Source organism: Desmodus rotundus, chromosome 7 (assembly GCF_022682495.2).
Source record: "Desmodus rotundus isolate HL8 chromosome 7, HLdesRot8A.1, whole genome shotgun sequence".
Taxonomy (NCBI): Eukaryota; Metazoa; Chordata; class Mammalia; order Chiroptera; family Phyllostomidae; genus Desmodus; species Desmodus rotundus.
Window position 1 is genome coordinate 97950519 of NC_071393.1, and position 22940 is coordinate 97973458.

Here is a 22940-nt window from a genome sequence, read left to right on the forward strand (position 1 = left end):
TTGCCCTTGGCTATTTTTAATCTCTGTGTGAGTGTGATTTACTGACACTCCTTTCATTCCCATTTCTTCCCCCACCCTTTCATCCCTGTTCTAGGTTTCTGGAAGTCCAGAAGCCCAGGCTCTGTAAGATACTCCGTGTCCTCGCCTTTGCTTATCCCTACACCTGGGACTCTCTCCCCATCTTCTACAGGGTAAGGGCCCTGCTCCGTCTCCTCTGCCTATTGGCAACGGTAGTGTGTCAGTTGTTTCCCAAGTCCCTGGGGATCAGAACACCACACTGGTCACCACAGGACACACAGGAGTGGAGCCCCAGGTGCTTCCGTACTGGCACTTGCAGAGTAACTAGGAGACAGCATGACACAGAGGCCTGAGGAACCATAGGCGTTGTGCCAGGCACCGGAGCTAACCGGGGGCTCAGGAGCAGTCAGTGGCAGGGGGCTGGGCAGGGGAGGCAGCCTGGGGCTTAGTAGAGTGACCAGGGGGACGGGCTCTAAAGACGGATCTCTAACACTGACTCACTGGAGCCTTTGGACAAGTGATCTATCACCTCTGCGCCTTGATTTCTCATGGGGAAAATGAGCGTGGTAACACCCGTTCATCAAGCTGTGGGGGGATTACATGAGATGGCGGCAAGAGTCCTTAGAAAGCATTATTATTTATTACCAGCAATGAATGTATTATTAGTAGTGATGGGAAAAGAATGAATGAAGGTTTTAAAGGAGAGAGGGGAATTGGATGGGGAACACAAAATAGGAGGGTGTAGGAGGAAAGAATGGAAGTAAGGAAGTACTTGCACTCTCAAAACAGATGGGCCTGAGCTCGAATCCCAGTCCCACTGCTCACTGGCTGTGTGACCTTAGCCAGTGCACATAACCTCTCTGAGCCTCAGTTTCATCTGTAAATAAGACTAACATCCCCTCCTTCATAGCGGGCTAGATGGGATTCATCAGAACAAGAGAGTTGTGGGGTTCAGCGCCCAGTGAGTGGCGTTCCCCTCCCAGAGGCAGCCTGTGGGTCCGACACCTGCGACCGAGATGGCAGTGCTAAGGAGTGAAGGGGAGGGGCAGAGGGGCTCCCCTAGCTGGAGCGCTGACCACATGCTCTGTGCTTTGTCCATGTGGGCCTGGGGCAGACCCAGAGATGGGGGTGCAGCCCATTCCCCCCACTCCTTCCTGGAGGACACAGACCACACACCGGAAACTAGAGAAGAGAGGCCGAGCTGGTCCCATGTGCCACCAAACCACACAGTCCAGGGTCTGCGTTATCATGGGCACGGTGGGCTCCTGGCACACAGCCGCAGAGGGCAGTGGGGAGGGAGGTCCAACCCTAAATGGCACTGTTGACAAGGGCACGGATTCCAGGATCGGTCTTCCTGGACCCAGCTCTTGACTTCACTCCTCATGGGAGTTCTGTGAGTCACCTTCTGGCCCAGCTTCCTCATCTGCAAAATGGGGAAACAGACTCTGCCTTACGGCGATTGGGAGATGCCCGTGAAATGATGCAAGTCAAAGACCTGGCCTTGTGCCTCTGAGGGTGGTGGCTGCTGCCGTCATTTATAACAATAACACAAAAACTACACTTAACTCTGAAGTGGTATCATGGCTGTCAGTAATACCTTTTGATGACTCAGAAGGCCTTTGAGGAATTGCTAAACCTTGAAGTCTCAATTAGGAGTATCAGTTCAGGGGTTGTGCTAGTTAGAAGTAAGTTCAAAGTGAAATGATCACTTTTTTTTTAATTTATTTTTTAATCCTCACCTGAAGATACATTTATTGATTTTAGAGAGGAAGGAGGGGAGAGAGAAATATGATGTGAGATAGGAACATGGATCAGCTGCCTCCCATATGCACCCCGACCTGGGATCGAACCCGCAACCTTCTGGTATATGACAATACTCCAACCAATTGAGCCACTCAGGCAGGGCTGAAATGATCACTTTCTACTAAACTTGCACATTACCTCTGGAGAAAAGAATGGGAATGTATCTAATGGGGTTTTCTTTCCATTTCCTTTCCTTTTCTCTTTTGTTTCCCTTTCTTTCCTTCCTTTTTTTTTTTTTTGTAATTAACCGAAAAGGTTGTCAGGAGCAGTTGGGGGATTAGAACACGATTGCCTTGGATCTCAACTGATCCCTCTCAGAATAGGAATTCTGCTCACACAGCCCCTGAGAGGTCCCTTTCCCAGCCACGGCCCTGAGGAGGCGGGGGCCTTGGCCTGCGGAGGCTGCACATGGGTGCCAAGGTGTCTCCAGGTGGTGACAAGGAAGCAGGCCTCCTCTCAAGACCCGATGTTTCTTTTAAATACCTGCAGCTATTCCTGTTCCCAGGGGAGAGTGCACAGAATGAAGCCACCTTGTACCACCAGAAGCATGTGGCCATGACTCTCCTGGCCTCTTTCTTTTACTCTGCGCACCTGCCAGAGCGCCTGGCCCCTGGATGCTTCGACTACATTGGTGAGTGTGCGGTGGCTCCGCTGCCATTGCCCTCCCGCCCGGGGGCAGGGAGAGGCTCCCATCCCTGACACCCATGATGCAGCTGGAGAGGGGAGGCAGGGGCAGGGAGAGAACTTCTTCTCTGAAGAAGTTCTCCAGGTGCAGGCCAAGGTGAGTGAAATTGTGTGTTAACCGCATCCAGAATGTACGTAGCCAGCAAATGGCTAGGGAGGATGGGAGAGCAGGCGGTTCTAAGACTCTAAAGCATCCCTGTGGGTTGTGGGGCCAGGGTAGTCCTCTTATCACCTCGAACATGAAGTCCCATTATTAAATGACCACTGAGGGTGTCCCTGGAGAGGAAGGGGAAAGACAGGGCTCACAGGGCTCAGAGGGCGAGGGCACCAGATGCTGCACAGGGCTGTGCCGGGGGGAATGTGTTTGTGTTTGTCTTGTTCGGGTGGGTGCGACAGGGCCAGGAGTCAGGGTAGAGAAGTGGTTCTCGGGGATGGTTCCCAGACCAGCAGTTTCAGCATCACCTGGGAGCATGCAGATTCTCGGGCCCTACCCCAGACATCTCAAACCAGAAACTTGGGGGGTGGGGCCCAGTGCTCGCTCAGAGGCTGTGTGGTTCTCTCCTGCGCCTCAGCTCACTGAAGTTAAAGAAGACATGGTGGAGGAGGTGTCAGAGCCACAGGGCTTACACCTGTTGGCAGAGTTCCTCCCCTCGCCTGTCTAGGGAAGTGGGGCAGGCACTGCAGAATGCGACTTCCCCACCTTGGCTCTGGGACTGGCTGGAGGAGGCCCTTGGGCCACTTCTGGTGAGGCTGATGTGTGTTGGGAAGAGAGCCCCTTAGACAAGCTATCATGGGGGTCCGGGTGGTGGGCAGGAACCTTGCTTCTTTCCAAGCCCATTTTGTCTGTAGTTTTCCATCACCTCTCTCACCTGAGACACATGGGCAGATTTGCTTTGTTCATCCTGATTAGAGTTTTATCTCCTTTACTTATTCTCTCCTGCTGGGAGGATTACAATAAGCAAAATGCTTAGAGAGCAGATTTCAAAAAAGAAGAGAGACAAGAGGGCCAGGGGCACCTGCCCACAGGAACCCACTAACCATATCCACGGCCCCAGCCCCAGCTGGTGAAGCAGAGGTGGCTGCATTTGAAGTCTGGGGGTTGCAGGCAAAGTAGCCCTGGGTCTTATTTTGCCAGCTCCCTGGCTTAATACCTTTCGTTTTTTCACCACTATCCTGTCCTCCGGGCCTAGCAGTACAGAACAGAAAGACACCCATATAGGGAGAAATTCGCCAGACAGCAGTTAATGAGAGATCATTAAATCACTGGGTCTGCTGGACATGGGACTCCTTCTCTACCAGCCCAAGAGGGAAGTGCTGGAACAGCGTAGTTAGGGCTGGCCCCCAGGAAGCTCCTCCCTGTTCCTGTTCCTGTTCCTGTCCGGTGGGATTGCTAAAACCACTCCTCCTGCTGCAGCCACATTTCAGATGTGCCCAGGGCTCGGGGATCTTGCGTCTTTTTAGGTCCTGTCCTAACAGAGACAGGTTTGAGCCTCCGTTGGCCGGCACAGCTAGTCACCTCTCTCTATTAGCCATGTGTCCTTGGAGAGCATGGCTCTCTGCTGGACAGAAGCCACTTTGCTGCATCACCCACAGGGTCTGGAAACTGTACACAGCCCATCAGTGTAGTGTGAGTGGGGCAGGGGTGGCCCCTTTAAGCACACCTTCTCTGTAGGGGATGCTCCCTGCCATAAGGAACTCATCGACCACCCAGGTACACTCTCATTTCCAACTCTGCTTCTGCCCAGCTGTGCAGGTGCCCAGGCTGGCCCCTTCCTGGGCTAAGTCCTGGGGTACAATGCAGAACCCTTTATTTTTTACTGAAGGAAAATCCTTATTTAACTCTTGTGTTGTTGGTCTGCTGGGGCTGCCATAACAAAGCACCACCGACAGGGCGGCTTACACAACAGAGGTTTATTTCCTCACCATCCTCGAGGTTAGGAGTCTGAGATCCTGGTGCCAGCAGGTTGGCTCCTTCTGAGTCCTTTGTCCTTGGCCTGCAGATGGCCGTCTTCACCTGTCATCACCTGGTCTCCCCTCTCTGTATGTGCATGTCCACCTCCTAGTCTCCTCTTCTTATGTAAGGACACCAGGTATAGGGGGCCCCACCCTAGTGACTTCATTTTAACTTAATTATTTCTAAAAGACCCCATTTCCAAATATGGTCACATTCTGAGGTACTGGGGGTTAGGGCTTCAACCTATGAATCTGGAAGAGGGAGACATAGTTCAACCCATGACACCTCATCTTCCTCCTGGTTCCTGAAGGTTGTCTCCCAAAGTCATCCCCAGCCCTGGACTCCTTCTCCACCAACCAGTGGATTCGCATGTCCCTGCCCACTCCCAGCACCCTCTACAATCTCCAACCCCACCCCCGCAAGCCCGTGAATGCACAGGCGGTCATGGGAGGAAGAGTTCCTGCAGCTCACATCTGGGATGAACCAGCGGTAGGAAGCACACCACCTCCTAAGTGGCCAACGCAGACTTTGGTGGCTTCCCCTTTGGCGCTGCGGTCAGAATCTGAGCTCATTAGCACTGGCCCTTACAGGCTGGCCTTTGGAAGAACATGATGCCTAACGTTTTCATGTGAAAAACAGGACTGGTGAATTCAGTTTTCTCTGATGGCCTTTTTATTTTTCTTACATTACATTTTTAAAAATAAATTTACTGAAGCATATTTTACATATCACATAATTCCCCAATTTCAAGTATACAGTTTAATGATACTTTTAGTATATTTACCAAGTTGTACAACCATCAGCAAAAATGAGGTTTGGGACATTTCTATCGTCGCAGGTAGACCCCTCAAGTTCATCCCCACTCTGACCCCCACCCGGCGCAGCCATCAGTCCGCACTTGTTCTCTGCAGATTTGCCCCTTCTGGACCAGTGACAGGAATGGAATTGTACCGTCTGTGTCTCTTGTGTCTGGCTTCTTTCACTCAGCATGATGGCTTTAGCGTGCATGCCACAGCATGTATCAATAGTCATTCCTTTTTTTATTGCTGATCTTGGTGGCCTTTTGTGTACTTCCCGTAGGTCACAGTCACCAGCTGTTCCATGTGTGTGTGATCCTGGCTACGCACATGCAGATGGAAGCCATACTTCTGGACAAGACTCTGAGGAAGGAATGGCTCCTGGCCAGCTCCGGGGCCCTGTCTCTCCCTCAGATAGCCGGAGCCATACTTCTGTGCCTCATCTTCAGCCTCAGCAACATAATTTACTTCTCAGCTGTTCTGTATCGGGCGCCTGAGCCAGAGCCACATGAAAAAGAAGCATGATTCAGACCCTAAGCTCTTTGTGCCAGATGCCAACACCAGCTACAGCACCCTAACCACCATAAACTGGGTGGTGGTTACACTGGCCTGAAATATTCGTAGAGATTGGAGTCTTGGCCTGTTCGCGCGCGTTCATATCAGTAAGGTATGTAACTGGGGGGTTTCTCTAAGTGTGCACTGATTCTGTGTGTGTGGCTTTAGAAGGGGAACGTGGACGTGTGCGAGTCATTGTTCCAGCAAATCATTAATATTTCATTAAGTTTTAACTTTATTTAAAATGAGTTTTGCAATCCTATTTAAGCCGTTGGGTTGAGCATACTGCCTTTGCAGCTTTACTGTTAAACAGTTAGGTTAAGCTCTACAAGCCTTGTAGTATTACTTTTTAAAAGTGGAACTTGCTTCATTTGATGAGTTTCATGTAGCAAAGCCTCTCCCAAGGGCTTCCACAGTGGAGGAGAGTAAGCCAGAAAGGTCAGGGAGAGGACCTTAGAAAGGGAACGTGGGTCTGTGGGAGCCCTGGGGACTGGAAAGGCACTCCGGAATGAAGGGAGAGACCTGGTTTGAGGAGGGGCGTCTTCTTTCTTCTCCCACCTAGTGATGGGCGTGAATAGAAAGAGGGCCCTCTTTTTCCTCAGGTCTATTCTGCTTCAAAGTGCAAATTTCCGTGTCCGTGGATTTGCATTTTGGACTATAGGTTTGGATTTTCTTAGAAGTCCGCAGCCTATGGCTGGTATCACGTCATATGTTCTGTTTTGCTCTGGTTTCTTGCTGCCCATTTGATGCTGCGAAGTATTATGCAGTGCAGGTAAAACGTGTTACCCCCGGCAGTTGGCCGAGTTAACCCCCGTTGGTCCTGCTCATTGGTCACCTTTTAAAACAATGACAGCCTGTATTTAAGGATGCCATGCATCTGATGTTGCATCATCACTTCAAATATGCTGCAAATTTTAGTGTTCACGTGCCGAGGATGCTGAAGACCTTGCCAAAGGATTGGTCAAGTGTGGTGATTTTCCAAGCTTTCCTGAGAATCTGTAACACTTGCTGAGCTTGTGACAAATGCAGGCTCCCAGGGAAACCAGGAGACTCTGCTTTGCAGGTGTAAAATGTACGTTCCTGAGAGGGGGTCTGCACTGGAGCAAGCTCACGTGATTCTAATGCCGAAGGGCCACAGGCCCAACTTGAAGAAACGCTGGTGTCAGGAATTCCAGAAGGCACGAGGCTTTGTTTTCCTTGATGTAATTTTTAACAACTCTACCTAAGAATGTGTCCCCGCTTTCTACTCTGCATAGTACTAAAACTGAGCATTTCCTCATCTGTTGCATTACTAATTGAAGTTCAGTATTTCAGGGTATTTTTCAGAGCATACGGAAATGTTGATGCAATTGTGAACAAAGGCCCAACCTCCCCTGATCTGCACTTGTGAATGACTTAAGGGGCTGTCTGCAATACAGGATCCTCTTTGCTGACTCAGGAACACCCCCATGTCTTAGAATACTGCCTTCGTGGTTAATTGGCCCAGGTTGAATGGCCTTGTAAATAGCTCATCATCCAATCCTCTGAGGACAAGCGACAATTGATCCTGGATGAGAGTGGTCAGGAAATATGATTTCATTAGTTTTATTATCTGTTTACTCCCTCTAAGGAAAGTGAACTGATAAAATTATATGGTAAATTTTTGGTATCAATACATTAATTGCAAACTATTGTAGCCGACAAAATTTGGTGTTTTAGCAACAATCTGAAATCATTAGTAAAATTTTACTCCAGCGGGGTAAGTGGGCTTCCATTTCATCTTGCTATAACTTCAAGTTTATAGTGAAAAAAACAACAGCATTTAAATACCCTATTTTAGTAATGCCAGAGACATGGAGGCTTTCAAATTCTCTTGTTTATAACAGTAAAATCATATTCTTCACTCATCTTAGACATAGTTGGAAGATAACAGGTGATTAATCTGAAGGGCTTTTAGATTATTTAATCTTTGGTTGTTACTTTTCAAGCCTAATGATGAAAGAGAAATGTTAAGTCACCAAAATAAGATCCAATGTTTCATAATGTTTTTATAAGTTTGGTAAACTTACTTCCATTGTATATTTTTGGACAGTGTTACACATTAAAATTTTATAACACTTTGCATTACACTGATTTAGAAGCTTCTAAGATGTAGCAAGAATGAGTTCAAATATATGAATTATCATTAAGTATTAAGTCTGCCGTGGGTATAGTTTTGCCTAAGTCATCCCAGAAAGTCGAGAAGGCTGCAGTGGGCCAGTGAAGACCTCCCTGGGAAGATGCTTTTTAATGCAGTTCTCAAACAAACCTTGATGTCTCCATACACTTCAGACACGTGCCATCCTCCCATTGGTGTCATCTGCTCACCCTGACCCTGTCTCAAAAGGGATGACATGGGGGCGGGCAGGTACGCTCCTGACGGGATGTCCTTCTTCCCCCTCTCCCTGCTGGAGAAACATAACTCTGAAACTTACCAGACATTACAGCTGTGATAAAACTTGAATGGGTTTGAATGAGGCCATTTAGTCAACTGTACCTCCCTTTACACATTGTAGAGTTCCGTTTTCTATTGCTCAATTTTTAGAGAGACATCTTCTTTGTCAAAGAAATGTTTGTCATTGTTGATTAGAACTGGAAGTGGGAGTGTAGAAACTTTTGAGTAAAAGTGAGTTAAATATTTGATCTGTCATGATGTTTATCAAAGCACCTTTGTTGTGGAACCCTGCTCATAGGAGAAGTTCTGAGGAAGCGGGGTGGAATAGAATGGTATTGTCAGATACATTGGAAAATCACTTCTTTTGGATCTACTGTGTCCCAAATTTGTTTTGGCCATGATATCCTTCTTATATGAAACCCTTCTTACACGAATGCTGGCCTTGGGTTTTCCAGTCAATGGTCCATAGTGGATGAAAAGGCAAAGACCCCATTCCCAAACTCGGAGATGTTCTTTCAGTGTCTGGTTTCCTTAAACTGGGAAAATAAAGTTTATTTATTATAAAACAGTTGTCCTGTTTCCCACTTGGTTTGGTAATTTTTCATCTACCACACTGCAAACTTGTTCGTTCACCTGAACACATATGCATTGCTAAAGGGTTCGATGAACATTTATTCAGTGCCTGGTGCATATTGAGCAAACATTGTCCTAGGAACTGGGGACACAGACGTGAACAAAACCCATACTGTCCCTCCCTCACAGAGCTGATCAGTCAGACAAGATAAATTCAGATCATGGTAAGTGCTTAAAGAAAATACGTCTATTCTGGCTGGTGTGGCTCAGTGGATTGAGCACCAGCCTGCGAACCAAAGGGTCACCGGTTCAGTTCCCAGTCAGGGCACATACCTGGGTTGTGGACCAGGTCCCCAGTAGGGGGCACCTGAGAGGCAACCGCACACTGATGTTTCTCTCCTTCTTTTTCTTCCCTTCATCTCTCTCTAAAAATAAATAAATAAAACCTTTAAAAAACTTTTTAAAAAAGAAAAGAAATCTGCCCTGGCTAGTGTGGCTCAGTGGACTGAGCACCAGACTGTGAACCAAAAGAGTTGTGGGACAGGTCCTAGGTTGGGGGCATGCAGGGGGCAACCAATCAATGCTTCTCTCGCACACCAATGTTTCTCTCCCTCACTTCCCTCTCTCTAAAAAATAATAAATTGTTTTTTAAAGAAAAAGAAAAGAAGTCTGGGGAAGGAAAAGGGAGGGATGGGGTAGGGCAAGTGAGAGTGGGTGGCCACTCTGATAAGGTGACATTCAAGGAAAGGCTTGATGGGCAGAAAGATGCCAGCTGTGCCAGTGTGGGGGGAGTGTTTTAGGTCAAGGTGGCAGGAACTGCAAAGGCCAATTGGCACGTGTCCTATTGGAAGGATGGAAAACCGGCTGCTGATTCCTGGCATGTATAACTCCAAATGGTGTCTGGATGACTTAACGTTTGAAGAATTCTAGAATTTCTCCAGAATATTCCTGGAAGATTGCCAAGGGGCCTATGCCCCTTTAATACTTGTATGAATGCTTGAACCCTGTAGTAAATGCACTTCAGACAAAGAGGTGTCACACCCATTCTCTTCACTGAAGCCACAGATTTCTAAAACTGGCTTAACTTTCGCATCCTCCAAGGCACAGAACAAGGGACCTCAAAAATAATTTAATCCAGCCTTTCAAAAATGTATTTGATGTAAAATGCACATTCTCAGGCCCAAGTGAACACACAAAGAATACCCAAGGGTTTAGGGAGGGGGGTTGGCGTTTTAAATTTTTGCCAAAGCCCTAGGTGATTTTTAATCTAAGGGAGATTAAGAAGCGCTGATATAGTCCAACCATTCCTTTTCTTTTTTCTTTGGGTTTTTTTTTTTTTACATGGTTTCAGACTTAGAAAAGTGTTGCAAATAGAACAAAGAATCCCAGGTACTTTTTACCCTTCCCCCTTTCCATATTTATTCACAATAACTTCTCTAACAGGGAGAAACTCTTCTGCTGTAATCCACAGTGGATTTACTTACTTGCTCAATCCTAGAATGTACACAATGTTGTTTTAAAATTACCTATGTCCGAAAAAGCCCACTAATTAGAACTCAGTGTATGTTTCAAGATTGTTCTGCCTTGAACCTGAGGGCATGTAGTGAACAGTCTTCATTCCTTGGGTTAGTTTTAGCCTCCCTTTCTGTGCGGGTTATTCATTCGAAACGTGGTTCAGATCATTTGTTTCTTGTATCAGCTGTATAGTTCTCCCCCCGAACCTTGTTGATTTTATTAATTTGTTTTCTTAGTATGTAAAACATTGACTTCCAGTCAGTCATTTCATAAGTGTCCTGGGAATGTGAGATGATGTTTCCAAGGCCACTGAGTGAACAGCAGGGCACAGGACAGAACTCTCTCCTCGGGTGCTGGGCGAGTCCCAGCTCCCACAGTACTCCTGTCTCCGTTCTACCACGTCCCCTCCTGGGCTTCGACAGGCTCTGCTCATTGGTGTTTATCCGGTTCCTATAGCTGTACTTGCTTAGCTGGGTGCTTGGATTCCTTATGGTTTCAAATTTGTGTAGTGTCAATCACTCTTCAAAGATTTGCATAACACCCTCCCAGTCCAGTTTGGCAGTTTCTTATAAATTTAAACTTACAATACCAGTACTCCCACCCAAGAGAAGTGGAAACATGTCTCCAATAAAGACCTTTGTACAAATAATTACACCAGTTCCATTCATAATCGCCAAAAAGCAGAAACAAACTGAATGTCCATCAAACTAGTGAATGAATAAATTGTTGTGCATTTATACAATGGAATACTACACGGCATTAAAAAGGCAACACCCTACCAGTACATGCAACACGGATAAACCTCAAAAGCATTTTGCCGAGTTCAAGAAGAAACATTCTGGAAAAGACAAAACTCAAAGAAAGTTAGGAAAGTGGCTGCCAAGGCCTGGGGCAGGGGCTGTAATTGGCTACGAGGGAAGTTTTGTGTGATGGGAATATTATACGTGTGATTGGGGCGGTGGTTACAGGATAGTGTATGTTTGTCAAATATGTAGGCAGTACAAATAAAAAGGGTGAATTTTACTGTAAGTTATACCTCAATAAACCTTTCAAAAAAACAGCATCCCCTCTCCTACTCATCTCTGGTCTGGATCTCTAATTCTAAGGGGAAATAGAAATCTTTTACTGGTAATGGAAGCCCTTTAGGGGGAAAGATTAGAATGTGTTCTGTGTGAGGTGCCTGTGGGAAACCCAGAGAAATGATATAATGAGTTGGCATTTTAAGGAAAACTAATAAGCCAAAGAGATTAATATGGATAGAAGTGAGGGAAGAAGAAAAAACAAGCTTGGAAAAAAGCTGGGGGTGATGCAGTTTGACGAGGTCCTCCACTGGGGTGGCCTCTGTAGGGATAGACTCATTTATTCCTTGCTGGGGGTGCAACGGTGCCATCTAGTGGGACTGTAGGCATAACCTGGAGAGGAGACAGTAATAAACTGATTGTAAACTGGGAAGTGAGCACCAAAGCAAATCAGCAGTCACAGTGACTGGGGGAATGCAGGGGACTGGATTTAGCTCAGGGGACCAGCATCCAGATCTGCTGAGAACTGAGGATAAGGAGTCTTTGTCAGGGGAAGGGAGGAAGGAGAGCTTGACAGCAAGAGGGAGTGGTGTGTGAGCCCAGGGAGCGCGGGGCCCTGAAGGTCAACGTAGCTGGGGGTGGTGGTGCCCGGGGTTAATGATAAATGAGGAACTTGAATAGTAAGAGCCTTGGGGCTCTCTTGAGGGTCTCCAGCAATGGGGAGTTACTGCAGGGTTACAAGAACAGAAGTGACATGACTAGACCTATGATTTATAGGTGAACTGGCCGCAAAGAGGATCCTAGATTGGAAGGTAGCAGTAGGGAAGCCTGTTAGGATAATGCTGCAATCATCCAGATGAGAGATGGTAGTGGCCAAGGGGATGAAGAGAAGTGGAGAGGTTTGGAGGCTATAGGTAGAACTGTCAAGATTTGGAATTGAATGTTGGAATAGAAGGGGAGGCAAAAGTCAACAACACTACCTCGGACTCCGGTTTGGGTGAGTGGACAGAGATGGTGATGGCAAGCAGGCTCAGGGGAAGTGATTAGGGTATGCTGGGTATGGGGTGGGTGTGGGGGGAGGTGTGGGACACCCAAGTGGAGAGTCTCCACTTGGCAGTTGAATATATGAGTCTGGAACTCAGAAGAGCAAATACGGATTGTACATGAAGCCACGGTGATGGTTGGGAGTGCCCCGGGAGAGGGCCCAGCTAGTAACCAGGTAAAAACCCTAAGTCACAACATTTAAAGGAGAAAAAAGAATGCACAAATGAGGTCAAAAAAGAGGGGCTAGAAAGCCAGGAGAAAAACAAAGGCATAGGAAGAAATTAATGAGAAATAATTTTTAGTGCTATTAAGAGGTCAGGTAAGATACGGGTGGGGAAGGGTCCATTAGATTTAGCATCCAGGAGGTGGTGATCCTCCTGAGAAGAGACTGAAGCCAAAGCCACACTGCAGAGTAACTAAGAGGTAAACCAGCGGCCAAGCCCAATTTCTAAATGATACAGATCCCAACCTCTTGCCTGACAACAATTAAATTCTAATGATTCAAGACTTACACATAAAAACAAAGCAGGAAAAGCACTAAAAATATATATGTTTTAAAAAATTATCTCAGTGGTAATACTTTCCCTAGTATGACACAAAACAGAAGACATTAAAGAAAAGACTGATGGCCCCAGTCACATGGCTCAGCTGGTTGGGTGTTGTTCCTCAAACCAGAAGGTCACTGGTTTGATTCCCGGGTAGGGCACATGCCTGGGTTGTAGGTTTGTTTCCTGGTTGGGATGCATATGGAAGGCAGCCGGTTGGTGTTTCTCTCTCACATCGATGTTTCTCTCCCTCTCTCCTTCCCTCCCTTCCCCTCTCTCTAAAATCAAAAATTAAAATTAAAAAAAGACTGATAAACTTGGCTATCTTATTTTTCTAGAGTGTCACAAAACAACATAAACTAAACAAAAACCAAAGTATAAACACTAAAAATGTTCGAATTCATATTTTGAATGAGGACCAATTTCTTCAATATATGAAGAGCTTTTACAATTCAATAAGAAAAGTGAACAACTCAGTAGAACAAGGAGGCAAAGGAGATGGACACAGTTCATAGAGAAGGAAACACAAATGGCTCTTGAATATATAGAGATACCCAACCTCATTCATCATATAAGAAAATTTAAACTACATTGTGATTTTTTCACCTGTTGTTACATCAACTGTGTTGTCTGAGAATTGTGTAGAAACAGGCACTCACACATGGCTGATGGGGCTATGTTTGGACAGCCTTTATAGAGGATAATTTGGCAGTATTTGCAAACCATTATGCATGCATATACTGTGACTCAGCAATTATGCTTCTAGGACTGTGTTATCCTCCAGATTTACTTGAATTGTGTAAAAGTATGAATTCCAAGTTTATTCACTGTAACTATGTAATTGCAAAGATCGGAACCATCTTTATGTCAAACAATATGGGCCAAGGATATCACATTATGTCTATTCCTGCTGGTGTCTGGTCCTGTAGGAAGTTGAGGAGTCGGGACTAGAGTTCCGTGAGAACACAAATGTGGATATATATTTGACGGTCATCGGCTTCGGGGCAGAGGTCGTAATGAGATAGAATCAGCTCATCCTAGAAAAAGAGTGGTTCTGGACATTCCTCCTCAAGGACAAAGACCAAATTTCATTCATTTCTGTATGCCTGCGATCAAACATTTTAAAGAATTCGATACAACAATGTATAGAAATGAAAGAGCTGGAGAACCCAGGAAAGGTGAAGGAGAGAAAGGAAGACAAGGTGTGGTGATATGAATGCTAGAGAGGGCGTCTGAGACTGCGCTGGACATAGCACAAGAACAGGACACTCCAAGGCCGAAGCGACAGTGCTGACTTCTGAATCAATCCTGGACGTGCTCTTCCAATGGATTTTTCGTGCTGTAGGAAAATAAACGCTCGGTTTCCTCATTAGAAATGGAGGGAATTGTATTTTGTATTTGAGGACGCGGATCCAGCGGTCCCGCATGGACACCCAGACTGCCCGCGCCGTTTCCGCGTCGGTCGCCTAGGAGACGAACGCCACTTCCGGCAGAGCAGTCCCTCTCCCGGAGGCCACGCCTTTTTCGTGGGCAGGCGCTGATTGGCCCGTTTGAAATGCGCCGGGCGGTAAGTTCACCTGAACTCGCGGCGGCACCGCCCGAGTTCCTAGAGCGCAGTCCCTAGGCCACCGAGTCTAGGTTGCCGCGGCGCTTCCTTACGACCCGACGTCTTTGCCAGGCCTCCCGGTAGAGCCTGGCGTCCGGCGTGCGCGTCTGGGCAGCTCGGACCTTGCTGCCATGAAGCCCGCGTGAGTACAGGGCAGGGGAGCCGGGCCGCGATGTTGGGGCGGGCACCTCTTCACGCCGCCGGCTGCCGCGGGCCGTATAGTCTACCCGGGGCTGCGGCCCCCTAAGTGGGAGCCCCCCGCGCGGCCTTGGCCTCCCGCCGCCCGGAGAGGTCAGCCCCCAGTTGGGGGCGGGGAGGAGACTAGTGCAGCCACGCTGGTTCTGGTTAGCTGGGGTGCCAGGCCCGGGGCTCCCGACCGCTTCCGCCAACCCTTTCCTAGGTTTCCTCTTACCCCCTGGCCGCCCGCGCTCTCAGGCTGCATTTTGCGGAGTTAGTGCGCGGTCTTGTCGCGCGTGGGGTCGAGTGTTGAGCTCTGGGGTTGGGGTTGGTTAGGTGGTCTCAGGCCCTGGAGAGAGCCCTGGCAGTCTTGTGCTCTGCATGCTTTTCTTACCCCAGCGCCGCGGCCTGGAGGCCGAGATTGCCCCGCGGCATAGGCGGGTTACTTTCGCCTGTTCTTCAGCCGCGGACGTACCCGTCCACAGTCCTCTCTTAATCCACGACATTTGCGGCGCAGAATTCCTTGACCGCTACTGGGAAAGAAATAATTATGCAAGGAAGAGGGTCGACTTTATCATTATCATCATTATCAAATTAGTAGCTACTGGTTTGCAAAAGGCAACTTGCTTTCTTAAGCCAGTCAAAATCTTTTATCTTTTTAAAAGACGTGTAAGTTTAAGTAAACCTACCATAGTATCTTGCACTTAAAACAATATTTTGCCTCCATTTCAATGGGGAAAATGTTGAGAAAATACTTTAATCTATAGTCCACGCCAATAATTTCACTTCTAATGTTAAATATTCGTGCAGCCTATAGATAAATGAAGGATTGGGACGTGCTAGAAAAATGGTGAAATAAATCAAAATAACTTTTCTATTGTTCTTACTGATAAAAATTCAACTGAGGAAGTTTTTAAAAATCTTACAGGGCAGCATCCATTTAGCAACTAGAAAGATCTGGGGAGCTGTACGAAGTGGGAGACTTTTATAGGCGGAGAAGGGCAGGACCAAGCCAAAGCAGATTGTTTCGGGCATGGGCACCTTCCTTTGATGGACCACGGCGTCTATGAGGGGGGTCACCACTTTAGTGCTGACCGGGAACTCCCTTGCTGACTGGCTGAGATAGTTCCTGAGAGGGACTAGCACTCTAATTAGGTTAGGTATTAAGTCTTGCTTCGGTGATGTAGGCTTAGCACAGGTGACTCCATTTGGGGCCTGCTGTCTCTTTTACACTACTTAAAGGAGCAAGAAATTGCGGTTCAGGGACCACATTTTGTTTTGGGACAAAGGATGATAGGTTTTAAGAATTCAATGACTAGCTGTTCCTTGAAGGTATGGACATAAATCTTGATGAAAGAATGAATTCCTCCATCTGTTTTCATAATTCATTGACACCAATCACGTGTCAGTCTCCCTTGGGCTGTGGCTGTTGGTGCGGTGTGTGTGTCTCTCCTGGGAAGTATGGTCGGTCATCTGTAGGTGTTCAGACTTGAGGTGCCGGTATAAAGTTGCTGCTCAAGGAAATATCCAAGCCATTTTAAGTATGAAGTGGGTACATTTAGTAGCAAAAATGTCTCCTACTAAACAAAATTTTAATTATTTTTGGATTATGTGTGCCATAAACTCTCTTCCACTAACGCAGTTTAGTCTTACTCATGTTAGTTATTTAGGGTGTAGTGTTTGGGAACTGGCAAGGAATAATTTTTAAACCATAGGAAGTTTGTCTCTGTATGAATTATAGGTGAGGTTTTAAATGTTAGTGTTTAACTGAAATGCTTTGTTGTTTTTTTTTTTTAAATCTGTGACCAGGAGGACTAAGACACCCAGGAAACCTGTAGTGAAGAAAGGATCCCAAACGAGTCTTAAAGACCCAGTTGGGGTAAGGTCTCCCTGTGAACTTGTGTGTGTGTGTCCTTTCTTCATTCCTTTTATGTCTCACACGTACACTTGGAATCGATGGAGATGTGACGATGGAAATGTCCAAGAACATTTAGTTAAACGAACCGTACTAAATTGCCTAAGGCTGGTTCTAGCTTTGAAACGTTTCTGTGTAAGATGCGTTAATCCAGTAAAATGAAGTTTCTGTCGACTATATACTTTCTATAACTAATTAGAATTTGAAAAGGTAGGTAATGAAAAATATTCAACTATCCCAGAGAATTCTTCATACCCTTTAAGAAGGGAGAAAACTCTCTGCTTGGATGAGCATCGTCTCCCGTGTTCAGGACTGTTACACGCTAGGATGGCGCACTTCATGAGGAAAGTCCCAAGTCCATGCTTTATGGGGCCAGGTTTAAGACTTTGGGATAGAACAGTTTAATTCATTCTAATGAGTTTTCCTAATCTCCCCTTCACTGGTACCGGAGTGTGTCTCTTGGTCTGAGTTGAGGGAACCAGAGGCTTTGGCACATAGAGCTGAAGTTCTTCCTCAGCCCTGTCACTGATTAAGAAAACCACATTTCAGATCTCGCGTCTACTTACTTATTGTGTATTAAGCTGGCAAGTTTTAACTGACACACAGTTCAAAAGAATTCCAACAGATTTTCAAATAATTCTCATTGTGTGATTTGTTATTGATTTTCAGAGAAAGTTTTCAATTAATGGTATGACTTCATTAAATTTGTGCCACTCCAGTAGTGAAGAGAAGCTATGGATTTTATGCTTTTTGTTATCAAAATATTTTAATTTTATATGCATTTAAAATCTTTGCTCATATCTAATATCTGTTTGCATTCAACAATCTTGGGTAGCAGGTTTTGGTTTTCACAGCTCTAAGTTTATATTGATCTCTTAAATTAAGACACCAAATGTTCATTGAATGAATGAATAAGAAGCTTAAATGGAAAGTCAGGTAAAAAGTCAACCTTTGTTCTTTAAGCACTTTCCTGTATTTTCAGGTATACTGTAGGGTGCGCCCGCTGAGCTTTCCTGATCAAGAGTGTTGCATAGAAGTGATCAATAATGCAACCGTCCAGCTTCATACTCCTGAGGGCTATAGACTCAACCGAAATGGAGACTATAAGGAGGTATCCCTACTAAAACCAAGCTGTTTTTACTTGATATGTTCTTTTCTGAACAACTTTTCTATTTTTTAAATTTAACAAAATTCATGTTCCCGTTTTTTTGAAAGACTTATCTACTTCACTGTAACCACCATACAATTCCTGGGATATACAGACACATTTTTGATATACGGAAGTTAGAAGATCATTTCTTGTACGGGGTATTTATTGCTTCTTAGGGGGCATGTTACGGATAGTTTAATGTGGAATGATAAATTAAATGGTCATGGTAGGAAGTTTTGTGTATGTAAACACAAAATTTCATGTGTGGAGATTCAAATAACATTTAATAGGCATTGTATACTTATATCTATACCTATTATGAAATGTTTTTATTTTTAGTAAAATGTGGAACAAAATGACTTCAATTCAGTTCAACAAATATGTGCTAAGCTGGAGAGTGGAAGATTTTTAAAAATAAGTGAGACACAGTCCTTGCCTTTACGGAGTTTACAGCTCAGTGGGGGGCACAGAGGGTAAACACGTAGCCCTCAAACAGATGAGACAGGAAGATTGGTTTGCTAAGAGAGATGACTGGGAAAGCGGACGAAAGGATCGATTCAGGCTATGGTGCTACTTTCAAGCTGCCATTCACTCTCTTGTGTGCATTACTCCAGTGAAATTGCTCCTCAAGAGCCCATCAGTGGCCACTTACTGCTAAATGCAATGGACACCTCTTTGTCCTCGTTACGATCTGTTTATCAGGAGCACCCTCCTTCTAGAGACACTGTCCTGTCCCCCTATAACCTTCCACCTTCAGTCTGTCTGGGCCACTCTCTGCAGGCTCCTCCTTTTCCACCCCCAATCCACCAGGCTGGGCTATACCCAGGGCTCTCTTCTCGATCTATACTTTTCTATGGCTTTAAATGTTGACTATATGGTAATAATTCTGAAGTTTTTACCTCTAGCTTAAACCTTTTCTCTAGCTCTAAACTTGAACACCTACTGCTTGGATGTCACACAGGCATCTCAAATTTTCCATGTCCAAGAGAACTCTTGATTTTTTCCTTTCTAAATCACTTCCTCCCTTATCTTAATAAACGCTGCCACTATCTGCTTATTTGCTCAAGCTGGAAACCTTGTTCCTACCTTACTCTGGTTCCCTTCACATTCCATTCATCGGTAGGCACTACCACTTCTCCTCCAATGTATATCTTGAACTTGTCCTTTGCCAAGCGTCTATCTCCACTGCCACCATCCTTGTATGCACCCTGTTATTAATCGTGGAGATCAGTGCTTCTCAAACTGGTGAAGGAACAGCTTTTTTTTTTTAATGAATTGTGACTGATACATTTATGCAGCTTTGCTACTTGGAACTAATCATGTCAGACAGCAGAGAACCTGTCTATGTATTTAGTGAGGTAAACCTATTGATCACATGTTGAGAGCTTGCAGCCGTACCAAATGGCTACAAAAGTTCTAAACATTTCTCAGTTTCTGCAGTTATCTTCTGCTAGACTGGAAACTAACGGTACTCAGAGCGGCACCCGCTCGCTGACCTTATCTGAGCGGCCCTGACAAGACTGCACTGAAGCCTCTCTGGCCTGCCCGCTTCTGCTCCAAATCTTCCCTAATCCAGTTTTCTACAGAGTAGCCGGAGTAGCCTTTTAAAGGATAAATCATATCTCACCATTTCTGTTTAAAACCTTCCAAGGAAAAAAGTTTTTAAATAGGCGTAATCCTGCGTAATCTGCCTCCTGTCAGTCCGACCACCTCATCTCTTAGCATTCCTCCAGTCCTCGATTCCTCATAAGCCAAAAGTCTGCCCCAGCGCCGCTCTGTTGGCCTTGGTTTTCCCTTACCTCTTATCGTGGAAACTCCTCATCCTGTCTCAGTTTAAATATTACCTCTTCTGAGAGTGTGTCCAGACCACCCTGTCAGGAGTAGCACCCGCCCTCCTCACCCGACCTGCGCTCTGTGTGCTTCCTGATTCCACATGCCACAATCTATAGATACATCTGCTTATTTGTTGTCTCTCTCCCCTGGCATAGAGTAACCTCAGGGGATGTTGCACCTTCTCCGTCCTGTTTGCCAAACAATAAATATGGATTAAGCATGAATGAATGGTCCTGGAAGGCTTCATGGAGGAGTAGGCCTTTGAGGATGTAAAGTAGTTGAAAACTGACTTACTGAATTTTACTCATTGGAGTTGATTTCAAGTATGTGTGAATAGTACGAGAGGTTTGGTGGAGTGTAACACTGAATAATGGAAAGACTGTTGGACTGGAAACAGCTTTGGTACTAATTAGCTCCATGGGTTTTGGGCAAGTTCCTCCTTTGGACCTCACTTTTCTTCACCTAGAAAGAACGGCTTTGTCCATGAGGATTTGGAGGTCATCCGACTAACCTGTCAGCACTGACCTGTATGTATTCTTCCCTCCTCCCTTCCTCCTCTTTTCTTTCTTTTCCTTCTTTCCTTCCTTCCTGAAAAATAATTATTGCATTTAAAATAGCAGGACTTCAGGGTTTTCATAACAATTGTACACATGCAAGAAAACCCCACGCTACGTTATGCCATTATGGGAAGTTTGTAAAAATGTTTTTTCTTCTCATGGGTATACAAGGAGCTCTGTTTGCACCTCAGCCTGGGCCAAATTATAACCTTTATTAGAAAACCAACAAAAACAACTCTGATGGTTGTTTTTATGAATCCTATAGCTGTTTCACGGGAATGGAATAAAAACTTCCACAAGGTGAGGGTTAGCCTAGGAGAACTAGGTGTGTGATCTTTAACGAGTTATAAAATGAGCATAATAATTAATAGCACCCACAGCAGAGGTTGTAAGAACAAAATGACTCACTACCATGCCAAGGTAGTGCTTGGGACACGGTCTGTGCTGAGTGTCAGCTGCTGCTGCTGTAGTTGAGTACTAATCTATACACGTCTCCTTCTGGGGACAAAACTGCTCATTTTAAAAACACAAGGGTCAGATTGATATCTTTGCAGGTTCGATTTAAGGTAAAGGGTGTAAAACAGGAAAATGGGAGCCACTTGACAAAGGCTATAATCCATAATAAATTCTAATGAGTACGCATGTGCCAAATAGCTCTCAGTACTGGCATTCGTGAAGTAACAAGAAATTCAGGAAACCTTCTGAAACAACTGTAGTATCTACAATCCAATAAAACTAGAAAGTAATGAAAATAGAAATAATAGAACTCTGTCCCTGGACAATTAGGACATTTTAATTTACATAATTTATACCCCAATCTCCAATCTGATTTTCCAAATAGAAGTTTGGTAATATTTTTGGTGATATGGTTATACTTTATAATAATCATTTGGAAAGATTTTGAAAGATGTATTATTGCTTTTTAAAGGTCACGATTTATTTAAAATTTATTTTATAAAAGAACTCAGATGAGTATATTTACAGCTCATTGCTGATTTTTTTTTAAAAAACAGTACATCAAATCAGTTTTTTAAAAAAATACATCAAATTACTTAGCTTTATGCTGCTATACCTCTTTTTTTTTTAAGAGTTTATTTACTTATTTTTAGAGAGAGGGAGGAAGAGAGAAAGAGAGGGAGAGAAACATCACTGTGTGGTTGCCTCTCACACGCCCCCAACCAGGGACCTGGCCTGCAACCCAGGCATGCTCCCTGACCAGGAATCGAACCAGCGAGCCCTTTGTTCAAAGGCTGGTATTCAATCCCCCAAGCCACACCAGCCAGGGCACTGCTATGTCTGTTTAAACGACACCTTTATAAGAAAAAACAGAAAGCAGTAAAATGAGGCAATACATGAGGATTTTCACAAGTCTGTGACTGAATCATAATACCTTTTGATCTTCCTTGTCACTTAATTAAAACAAATTCAGCCTTAGTCTATGAAGGATTAGTAGGCTTAAGATTTTTCTACATCTCTCCAGTACTTATAACTGTAAATATTTAACATTTATAATTGGTATAATGAGGTAGGTCATGACTTCTTTAAGGGTTCCAAGTTTAAAGGCCATTAGTGCTTTTTCTTTGTGTATCTAGGTATTAAATGTTCATAAACATGTGAATAAGTTTAAACAGATGTATTTCTAGCCTCGATTTAGTGGAATCCATTTATGTGCTTTTTTTTTTCTTCCCCACAGATTCAGTATTCATTTAAACGGGTGTTCGGTCCTCATACCACTCAGAAGGAGCTCTTTGATGTTGTGGCTAATCCCTTGGTAGATGACCTCATTCATGGCAAAAATGGTATGATTCTTGGAGTTTTGTTCGATTTTCCTTTTTCTCCCTTTCTGATAAAACTTTTTGGTTTTTATATACTTGGTTTATGTTTGGCCTTCAATTCAGATTTGTTAGGGTGGTGTTAAACCTTTTGAGCTGGTTAATTTTCAGTGTTTTTTAATACAATGAATAAATACTACAAGTGGAGGACTTTTAAGACATAACCTAGTGTGGCTTGCTGTGTTGTAGGTCTCCTGTTTACATACGGTGTGACAGGAAGTGGGAAAACTCACACCATGACTGGTTCTCTAGGGGAAGGAGGGCTGCTTCCTCGTTGTTTGGACATGATCTTTAACAGTATAGGGTCGTTTCAAGCTAAAAGATATGTAAGTATGATTCTTCTTTGTTATAACTATTCACTTGCGGACAAAGGGACCATGATAACTGTGGATGCAGGTATTAAGTGTTAAGAGAGAACTAGTTGGATACACTTTAAAACCTTAAGTATGTTTAAATAAGTGCTTCTCAGTTCTCAGATATGTTTCTTACATATTTTAGTCAAATTCTCAAAATTATGGTCTGACTTTCGCCCCTACTTCAGGTTTTTAAATCTAATGATAGGAATAGCATGGAAATACAATGTGAAGTGGATGCCTTATTAGAACGGCAGAGAAGAGAGGCCATGCCCAATCTAAAGACCCCTTCTGGCAAGTAAGTAATTGCATTTGTACACAACACTGGCTAAGGGGAACCCTCTCCGATGGGGTCGTGGGGCATAGGGATTGGTGAGCGTGTCGTGGAGAAGATGGTCCGACAGCTGGCTTTAGTGAGCTCTAAGATGAGGAAGGTTCTTAAGTAACTTTATTGGCTCAGATATTCTCGTTTATCAGAACACTGCCTTTGAATTACTACTTAAGAGAAGGTGCCACTCTGGGTGGGAGAGGGTGTAAAAGCCTGTTCTGGGTGTCGGGGAGGACATGGGAGTGTTGCTGGCTGACTGTGCGCATGAG

General features: G+C 44.9%; 2 protein-coding genes across 10 annotated transcripts in view; both read left to right on the forward strand.

Moving 5' to 3' along the window:
- The window catches only part of PAQR5 (progestin and adipoQ receptor family member 5), a 69111-nt gene extending 60319 nt beyond the window's left edge, over positions 1-8792 (forward strand). For 5 of the 6 annotated variants that reach the window (XM_045201869.2, XM_045201867.3, XM_045201866.3 and 2 more), the window contains 3 exons: positions 95-191; positions 2311-2452; positions 5540-8792. In XM_045201869.2, coding sequence (XP_045057804.2) covers positions 95-191; positions 2311-2452; positions 5540-5781 — 481 coding nt within the window. In that variant the 3' untranslated portion in view covers positions 5782-8792. The remainder of the gene's footprint in view (positions 1-94; positions 192-2310; positions 2453-5539) is intronic. The other variant, XR_008427374.2, reaches the window with a different exon arrangement.
- Positions 8793-14484: 5692 nt separating this feature from the next.
- KIF23 (kinesin family member 23) overlaps positions 14485-22940 on the forward strand; it is a 28659-nt gene continuing 20203 nt past the window's right edge. For all 4 annotated transcript variants that reach the window (XM_045202100.2, XM_045202103.2, XM_045202101.2 and 1 more), the window contains exons 1-6: positions 14485-14668; positions 16513-16582; positions 17601-17729; positions 21852-21957; positions 22180-22316; positions 22532-22641. In XM_045202100.2, the coding sequence (XP_045058035.1) occupies positions 14658-14668; positions 16513-16582; positions 17601-17729; positions 21852-21957; positions 22180-22316; positions 22532-22641 (563 nt within the window). In that variant the 5' untranslated portion in view covers positions 14485-14657. The remainder of the gene's footprint in view (positions 14669-16512; positions 16583-17600; positions 17730-21851; positions 21958-22179; positions 22317-22531; positions 22642-22940) is intronic.